Below are 9,261 nucleotides of genomic sequence, written 5' to 3'. Positions count from 1 at the left end.
GTAACTGAGAAAGGCGTAGCTGAATATCACTCAAGTTTACCATCATGGACTGTAAACTGCCCATTGGATTTGCTGGCGAGATAGTCGCAACGGTGGTTTACACCTCGCTTGCTATTGGTGGATCGCTGGGCAATATCTTGATTATCCTCGTGATATATCGGGCGACAAACCTACAAACTGTGTGCGGAGTCTTGATAGCGAACGTGGCAGTAGCTGACCTGATGGTAACATCAATAGTTATGCCTACACTGGTCTTTACACTCGTCCAAGGCTTTCTTGAACAGTGCTTCTATAACAAGGCTATCTCTGTTGCATTTCTAACTGCACTCTTCTCGGCAACTGCTTCGCTATTGACGCTTACCCTCTTAAGTGTGGACCGCTGCTTCGCCATCTGCAAACCAATGAAGCACAAAACAATGGTGACGATGAAAAAAGTCAAATTTATCCTCACAAAGACGTGGATAGAATCTTTTACTCTTCCAATCTTAGTAGCGTTCTACGGGGAATCGGCTCCCGCAAAATACATTCAAACTCTCGGAGTCGTTGGTTGTTATTCTATGATTGTTGTAAGCGGGTTTCTTACTATCAGGCACGTGCGCGCCAATTCTGTTATGATAGGCACCTTGCACAGCGACCAAGGAACATCTCGCATCACCGCAGATTTGAGCCAAAGAAACAAACAAGTCGCCAAGACGATTGCAATAGTTGTGATTCTGTTTACTCTGTGCTGGATTCCCATTGCGTTTGTTATAAGCGTACCAAATCCAGACACAGAAGGAAGGATATATTTCTGGTTTGCAACTCTCGGACTCGCAAATTCCTCTGTGAATCCGTGGATTTATTTCTATCGACAATCAAACTACCGCAATGCGTTAAAAAGGTTATTTGGGGCAAAAAATAAGATTGTTGTCCAACCTAAGTAATGAAATTCGAGAATCTAAGTGAGTAACACGAAACACAGCGCCTCCTTTCAATATCGCTTCGTACGACAATCACTAGTCTTTACGGTATGTGGTCATATTCCAAACTGCGCTTTAGTCTCAAGCTATTTTGAACCCGGTACACTGGATCGGATCAATAATCCTTGCATGTATATAAACAAAAAAATGCAGAAAATATGTTACGATTCCTTTTCATATTCACAATTAAATTAACAATTTTTAACGATCGCATTTCATTTTTTCAAAGAAGGTCCTAACATACATACAAAAACACATACATTATACTAAATTTATCCACACAATTGTAAAGCCTACCTTATTATAGGAATATAACGAAGCATTTTAGCAACGCGAACAAAAATTACGCGTAATAAAATTAACGTGAATTTAAGAAAAGTTCTGATTAAATCCTTACATATAGTAAACGTGTTTACATCAATAAAATTAACGTTAATAATTAACATCTATCGTTAATTTTCTACAATAAGGTATACCTGGACGCGACAAAGCCTTTTCCGCGGTTAAAACTTAAAATGTGTCATATAAATTAAGTTGATGTGATTTTGTTCCGAGGATTAAATTTTGCAAAAAGGTAGCAAAATAAAGAAAATCATAGGGAAAAATTCTCACAATATATAAATTAAAGGCACGTGTAAACGAAAGGAAAATACTACTATGTTATGTAATGAAAACTAACAACAGAAAATAAAAATGCTTTCCAAAGTAACACTACCTGTACTAATGATACCTTCCGCAAACTTCCATTTCTGTGACAAACTGTTTCCGTTTTTTTCTAAAAATCATTTCCCACGGAATTAATTTTCCCAGTCTTCCGACAAGGAACTGTGTAATGGATTTTAGCCAAATTTAGACATGAGAAAATGGCCACCAAATTAAGAGAAATAAAAAAATAACTACTTAAAGCAGTTGGGGAACATTTGATCACACAGCAAATATAAAAGAAGGAACGGTTGGACAAAAACTGGATTGCGATGGGGGTTTTTGAGAAACTGTTAGGCTGAACAGCTTTTTCAGTTTATCTCGTTCGATTTTGAAAGTGTTCCGTTGTCAAAAAGACTCGAAGCTACAATTTAACAGCAACCCATAGCGTTAAACGTGCTTGCCTGTATCAAAACATATTTCCATCAAATTCATTAGATAAGTGAATTTTAGGTAAGTGAATCCCCAGGGGAGCAAAACGTGACAGAAAGGAGAAAATCTTTGCTCTTTCCTGTTTCCGCTGAATCGGAAATCCGTCAGTCCCTGCTGACAAGAATGTTGGTCAACAAAACAAACCAACTGACGTCAAAGTGAAAACTAAAATTGGAAGATTTAGAGGAACTGGCTAGAACAAATTTTCATCTTATAGGCACATGCATCCTATAGTACGTCAGCGAACACGCGCTGATACCATTGTTGTTAGTGGTTTAGGCCATTTTCGTTTGCACAACTTCAAAGATAACACATTCTAGATATAGCTGTAGTGGCATTTCTGTCTGAGGTGCAATGGATACTTCATGTAGCCGCCATCAGATTTACCACAGGAGGAAAGTCCACCTGATTGGAACATTTCATTGTCTAAGGGGGGATACAACTGAAGGCCGTTTTTCCGCCGCTTAACATGAATTTGACGGAAATATCTCGTTTACGTTTCAAGCAATCCAAAAACCCTTCACTCATTACATGAATGATGAATCTATGTTTTGGGATGTTTTGTAAATTTTTGAGTGATTTTTCGGTATATTTGGGAGGAAATAGTTTTTCTCAAAGGATTAGTAAAATGGAGAGAAATAAGAACTATTGAAGATTTAATGTATTCAGTATGAAAATAAGAATTTGAAGTTAAAAATTAGTAGATGGACACCAAAACAGCCCCTAACACATGGAGTGCTCTTGCGTGGGGGTCAACTGTCTGGTGGTGTTTCAAATCTAATTTTCTTTCTTCCACCCCTTCTTTAAACCTCTTCAAACTTCATTCAAATTTAGGTAGACCCCCTCCCCTCCCCCCTTAACAGAGGCTTTTAAAGAACGCTCTATAACTTTGAAGACATGCAATTTTAAAACGTTTTACGTTAGTGCCAAGTGTTCATCGACTTTGACGTTCCCACCACGACAACCAGTTTTTGACAGCTATGTTTTATAACATCAACATTTATGGATCTGGATTCTCCATTCACATTTTATTTTTCACGCGTAATTTAGCAAAGCCTTACTGATCAAATTAGATTTTACTGTTTATTAATTGCGGCTATTTAACGCTAAAATTGAATTCAAAAAATGTCAAAATCCAAGATGGTGGATTGAGTCTGTAACTGGATCATTTCTTCCGGCTATAATTCATTATTTCGTCTTTATTTTAATTGGTGAAGCATTCCGTCATAAGGAACTAAAGTTTAACAGTCTATTTCCATAAACCAATTTCAATATTTCAATATTTAAAACGTCAAAATGACGTCACTGCTGTTGCCAATGACAACTAAAATGTTAGTAGAAATCCGAAAAGTAGCCATGTTGCTGGTAAGATTTTGTGATTACACATTCAAACTTGATAGAAATATTCATGAAGGCGATCTCAGGCAATAATGGCGTCATGTTGCTTTGAGCGCACCCTCCCAAAAGGTTAAAAAACGCCCCGTTAAAAAAGTGTTCAAGAAAAATATCGACGTTCAGTACAAAAACCTTTTTTAGTCTGATCTAGATTTTGGATCATCGCCTTCCTTTTTTTTTTTGTAAAGAAAACAGCCTGATCAAGCCCTGGGCTTATCTGCAAGAGCGACTGTTTAGGGGCGAGAGATTTGAAATAATTCCCTTTGGTAGTAACTCCCGTTATTAGTTTTCTTTTCCGTTCTCAGATAAACTGAATCGCGCAATTTGATTGGTTAAACAAGCGGTTCCTTTATCACAAACATTTATTCTCATGTTTTGTGGATCAAGACGAACTGAGCGTAAACAAATTCATGAATATAAAGAGAAACTATCAACCAGGGCTGTCGATCAAACGAAAGCTATGCACTTCTCCGCAATCACATTAACAAAAAAAAGAGGTATATACCCTAACTATATGTGAATTTTGATCAGAACTTTTTGTACGGGGTCAACTCCAAAATAACCATGGAGTGGTCCAGGCTAAAGTACTAGGGGCAGTAATTGTGTTGTGCCCATGGGAGTTCTTGCAGCGTTTCTGACAAAGCTGCCGGGGAGGGGTGTGTAGCGTGCTATGGACTAGCATTCCATCCAGGGGATTGTAGCAATACTCCTAGTTTCAAGGAGTGACGTAAAAAGTTCGATGTCTACGACTTGTCTTGGATGACTTGAGATTTATCCTTGAGAAAAGCACCGACAGAAATCGTGGCTGAATAGAAAAGTTAAACAAATCCTTTAGCGCCTGGCGAAAACTCTTTTCTCGGTAAAAATAGATATACGGATTCATCGCAGAGTTGGCGATACTTAGCAACCCAGACCAGAAGTGTAAAGCGCTATGATGTTCCACAAATCTCGCATTTACGTAAGAAAATGGCACCCAGCAAATGGAAAAGACAACCACAATTAAAGTTACCGTCTTGGCAACTTGCTTATTTCTCTCGTGCAAAATGGCATGCATATAACTGTTGCTGGTTCCTGGTAGCTCTCTAATTTTCAAAGAAGAATTCCGGACTTTTCTGAATGTTATAATACCGCTCGATACGATGACAATGTAACATATAGCGATTCCTGAAAATCTAAGATGCCTTAGCTTTGAAAAGTATGTCTGTCGTGGCGTCACCCCTTCCAAAATGGGCAGTATTAAAGAAAACAACCAGATGAATAACAGAATAGCTTTCACTTTTGAAAAAGTCATTTGAATTTTGTGATGAAGAGGACAACAAATTGCCCAACAGCGATCCACACTCATGGCAACCAATATCAGCAATGAAGTGCCACAAGAGTAGCGGGCCATTAATATCGAGGCAAACATTGAAGCATTCAAGGAACAAACAGGCACGAAGCCTTGTATTATCACACAGAGCATCATTGGAACAGCCACGGCTGTGACCAGCAGATCAGCTATTGCTAAGTTTGCGATAAATACACCACAAACAGTTTTTAACTTTGGTGCACGCTTGATGACAAGAAGAACCAACGTATTACCTAATGACCCACCTATGGCGACGATGGTATACAGAACTGCAGCAATGATGATGTCCAGCGGTTTAAGAGAAAAAAGGCAGTACAACACTTTTGAATGGCCATGGGGGGCGCTGGTGTTATTAAGACTAGTGTTATCGTAGTCACGTTTTTCTGTAGCTTGCCAGTCTAGCCTGGTCGTCGTCAAATTTAGTTCCATGCCCGAGGGATCGGTGAACGTCTTGTCAGCTGTCTTCTGTAAAGATATAAAGAACAATTGAGAAAGAAATAGATCTAATATGCAAATATGGCTGCCGTCAATGTTTGGTCCCCAGAAGAAACATTTGTCAACAAAATTGAATTACTTTACCTTAAAGATCAAGTCAAGGAGAATTTTAGTCGGCCAGTTCCTGAACTGTCTCGTCTGCGCGCCCTTTAAAGAACGCGCGGGTTAAGGGCGCGCGGTAGAGAAAGTTCAGGGACTGGACTTGGAGAATTTCTATATCGATCAGGGTATGTTCCTATCTAATGAAAAGTTACAGGGGCATTTATATCATCAAAAACATGAACGTGATAACGTGGCGTTCTTCATTCAAACACAAAAAGCCCAAAACACTCATTGGAACTTCTTAGGGTAGCATATTATTCCATTTATAAACGTTTTAAAAACTTGGTCAAGCAATAGAAGACAATGGCAGGGCGGGCTTGTTTGCATGCATGCTCTAGGCAAATAGATATTACAAAGCACTTTGCGAAGGCGCTAAGACTAAAAGACTAGTAACCTGAATTTGGTAGCAACAGCAATAAAAGGGTAACTGGGAGATAATTCCGTACAATGACTAACTTGGCAACTGGCACTCGATATGAGATCGTGAAGTTTTAATTTCCCATGAAGATGCGAAGGTGGCATTTAACACTGAGACTATCTCTGGATCACAGCATCTTCCCCCATTGTTGAGTTAACCTCGTAGACACGATCTCGTTTCTTTTATAGCATTTAAAGTAAATTATACAGTTGCTTGCTAATAGAAAAGAATGCAATGGCTACCACTTACCTTGCGTGCAAGCTTGAAATGGTTGATTTTCACACATAACAAAGCGTACATCCGGTGTTCACGCTATATCCTCACTTTCTCGCTCACATGGTTTGCTTATAAAATGCACGTGTTCCAGGGCAACGCACGTTGTTGGACTAAAACAGATGATCTTTAATTGTAATGCAAAGTACTTTTTAGCCGACAATATACAAAAATGTATCCTATGGAAAGTCCATAGCTTTTCGGCTTGTAAACAACAATTCTTTTTTTAACGACTTTAACCGGGGCCAGCAAACAATCTTTGTCGTTGGCCAATCAAAAATAAACGGTATTTTGTACTAGTACCCAGTCCTCCAGAAATAGTCCTTTCCTTTTTTCAGACCGTTATTTTGAATTCTGTCACAAGGTCGGGGCGTAGAAGTGATGTAACTACTAACCTTAAGCTCATAAAGCTAACAGCAATATCCAGAAACTATTAAAAAGTGGTGCCATTTTCCTAAAACGATTTTCAAGCTAAAAATAACCCTGTCAGGTCACGTGATCTAATTTGCATAAGTCAACCTCATAAATTTTACAAAATTTGCAGACTTATTACATTGCCAAAGTTCAAGATTGTCATGGCTAAAGGTTAAGAAGATATACCACCCCCTTAGGTTTTGGTGAAATATTGGGAAGCCCATGCCTTAATTTTCTTGAGCAGTTTTCACGGTAAACGCTCACGTTCACGCTCACATGGTCTGCTTATAAAATGCACGTGTTGCGGGGCAACGCAGGTTGTTGGACTTAAACAGATGATCTTTAATTGTAATGCAAAATACTTTTTAGCCGACAATATACAAAAATGTATCCTATGAAAAGTTCGGCGGATATTCCATTGCTTATCCATATAGCTTATCGGCTTGAAAGCAACAATTCTTTTTTTAACGTCTTCAACCGTGGCCAAAAAACAATCTTTTCTTTGACCAATTAGAATGAGAGCTAAGAACAAAAGATTTTGATTTATTTCAGGTGCTCGTCATGCAACTGAATTGGATTCAAATCTGTTGTGTCTTAACGTTTACAATTTATTCCGCCATTCCTCGATCAAACGCCCAGAGCGCTTATTTTAAATTCCATTTTCCCTTGCTAATTTCCATGATTGCAGTAAACTTCCGCTCAGAGTTGCTTTGTCGTTAACTTCATAATTATTTAGTTTTCTGCGTTAATTTTATTTTTCCGGCTTTGTTTCTCGCCGCTGGATTAGAGTTCTTTTTTTTTGCGGTGCTGGGCTCAAAGTCATTAATAAGTCGTTTTTCCCGTTGCGTTTGACTCAAAGTTGTTTTTGTTGCTGCCTTATGCAGCCAAGGGCACGGAGACGATTGAGTGAGTGAGTGTTTTGACGCTGAGCTAGAGATATTTTTTTTTCTTGAATGGACTTTGTAGACGGGATCGGGCAACAGAAATTATTTCTTTATAATGTTTTTTTTTTTGCTAGGAAGCTCTGAGTCAGCTGGCTCATTGTCTCTTAACATATCTTTTATACAGAGATCAAGGCAATGGGACTAAAAAGTAAAATCCACCAAAATAAATCACCCAGAAACCTAACCGGGAATAAAGAGACCATCAAACCGAGCCAGCCCGCCTCGTGTGATCAGCCATTTAGTTCGCAAATCGGCCACTCTCATGTTTTGACTTAATAGTCAAGCACGTGGATGAAATGAATTCTAAGCGAGAAAAGAAAAAGACGCTTTTAAGCATGATTCAGGAAAGCAAATCGTTTTAAAAACGATTTGTCCTTTTTGAAAGACAAATGAAGGACAAAATTTTGTCCTTTTTGAAACTAAATCACGGTACATCAAGTTTTAAATGGAAAAATTAAAAAAAAATCGTAAACTACGGGTTTACTAAAGAAAATATTCATAACATTTACTTACTCCCTTTCCGGGTCACCACAGAAGCAAAGCTTATTGCTTTCCAGTTGAAAATAATAGACAATATTCTACCTACTCGTGTCAGCCTACTCCGTGCTGGCCTAGTAGACGACGACACTTGTCCTTTTTGCAATTCCGAGAAGCAATCGCTTGTTCACATGTTCTACAATTGTAGGGAGTCGTCACTCTTTTGGGAGCAGTTTACTCAATGGTGGCGCCAAAAATTTCTCGAAGAAGTAACTTTATCAGAAAGCGCGATTTTATTTGGGTGGCACCAAAACACTAGCAACGAGCGAGTGCTCAACTACATTCTTCTTATCGCAAAATACCATATTTTTGCAACTATTTTCTGCGATGACAGGCTGAGCTTTGATCGCTTTCTTATAAGACTGAAATCGAAACTAGAAGTTCTACGTAAAGTTCTAGCAAAACAAATCGCTTCATAAATATAATGCTACTTGGGCACCTATACTGTAGGGTTTTTTTTTCTTTTCCTTTTTCTTCTTCTGTCTTATTTACTTTTTTTTATTATTTCTTGTTAATTGTCAATCCTCAACTTATTTAACTGTGTCGTAGTTCTGTAGTGTATTATAGTTTTTTCATGTATAATAATAATAAACTGTCCTATAGCGCATTGCAGTTTTATGCTGCTTAAAAAACACCTTCAGGTGTTAGTAACGAATGTTAGTACAGACTGTTAGTAAAATCAATATGGTAGGGCAAGTAGCATTGTAAACGTTTTTTTTATTTCTTTTTTATATGTTGTATGTATTGTTAGCATTAGTGTTGTATTTTAAGTTTTGTTCTGTTTGTAACGTGAGTATTGCAAATAAATAAATAAAAAAGGTTTGAATTGAAATATTGAACGTACGAATAAGAGTCAAAATATAATTTATTTCATAAACTCTTTTGTTCCTTGGCCATTGTTTTGTGTTCCTTGTTCACTGATGTATCGCTTGATGAAACAATACAAATTTGTCTTAATAAGTTGTACTCCCTTCCCGATCCTCCGTTATTACCACGACTAGTCCTTAAACCTTTGCTCAAGTTTGCAACAAAGAAAAGCCACCACATACTCGAATAAAGACACACCTTTAAGATTTCTACATTATCTTAACAACAGGCATCCCAATATAAAATTAACTATGTAATGGAACTCGAATTAAATCAAGAGATCCCATTCTTGGATGTCCTCGTCAAAAGCCATCGAAATACCTTCTCTTCTCTACCTGTTTTAGCTGACATTATGATGTGTCATTTTGAGGAGCA

The 9,261-nt window shown here is 37.9% G+C and overlaps 2 protein-coding genes across 2 annotated transcripts in view; one reads left to right on the top strand and one right to left on the bottom strand.

Annotated features, from left to right (window-relative positions):
- The window catches only part of LOC144634379 (nociceptin receptor-like), a 3,034-nt gene extending 1,406 nt beyond the window's left edge, over positions 1-1,628 (top strand). The window contains exon 1 of the mRNA XM_078493329.1: positions 1-1,628. This exon is cut by the window's left edge and continues 1,406 nt beyond it. Coding sequence (XP_078349455.1) covers positions 45-923 — 879 coding nt within the window. The 5' untranslated portion in view covers positions 1-44 and the 3' untranslated portion in view covers positions 924-1,628.
- A 2,454-nt stretch (positions 1,629-4,082) lies between these two features.
- Positions 4,083-5,561, bottom strand: LOC144637234 (kappa-type opioid receptor-like). The gene has a single exon (XM_078496361.1). It carries the CDS (start codon positions 5,263-5,265, stop codon positions 4,204-4,206), a length of 1,062 nt encoding a protein of 353 aa, XP_078352487.1. The 5' UTR covers positions 5,266-5,561; the 3' UTR covers positions 4,083-4,203.
- Between the last annotated feature and the right edge of the window lie 3,700 nt (positions 5,562-9,261).

This window comes from Oculina patagonica, chromosome 13 (assembly GCF_052425735.1).
Source record: "Oculina patagonica isolate OP01 chromosome 13, crgOcupat, whole genome shotgun sequence".
In the NCBI taxonomy this organism is placed as follows: Eukaryota; Metazoa; Cnidaria; class Anthozoa; order Scleractinia; family Oculinidae; genus Oculina; species Oculina patagonica.
This window is presented reverse-complemented; position numbering and strand designations above follow the sequence as displayed.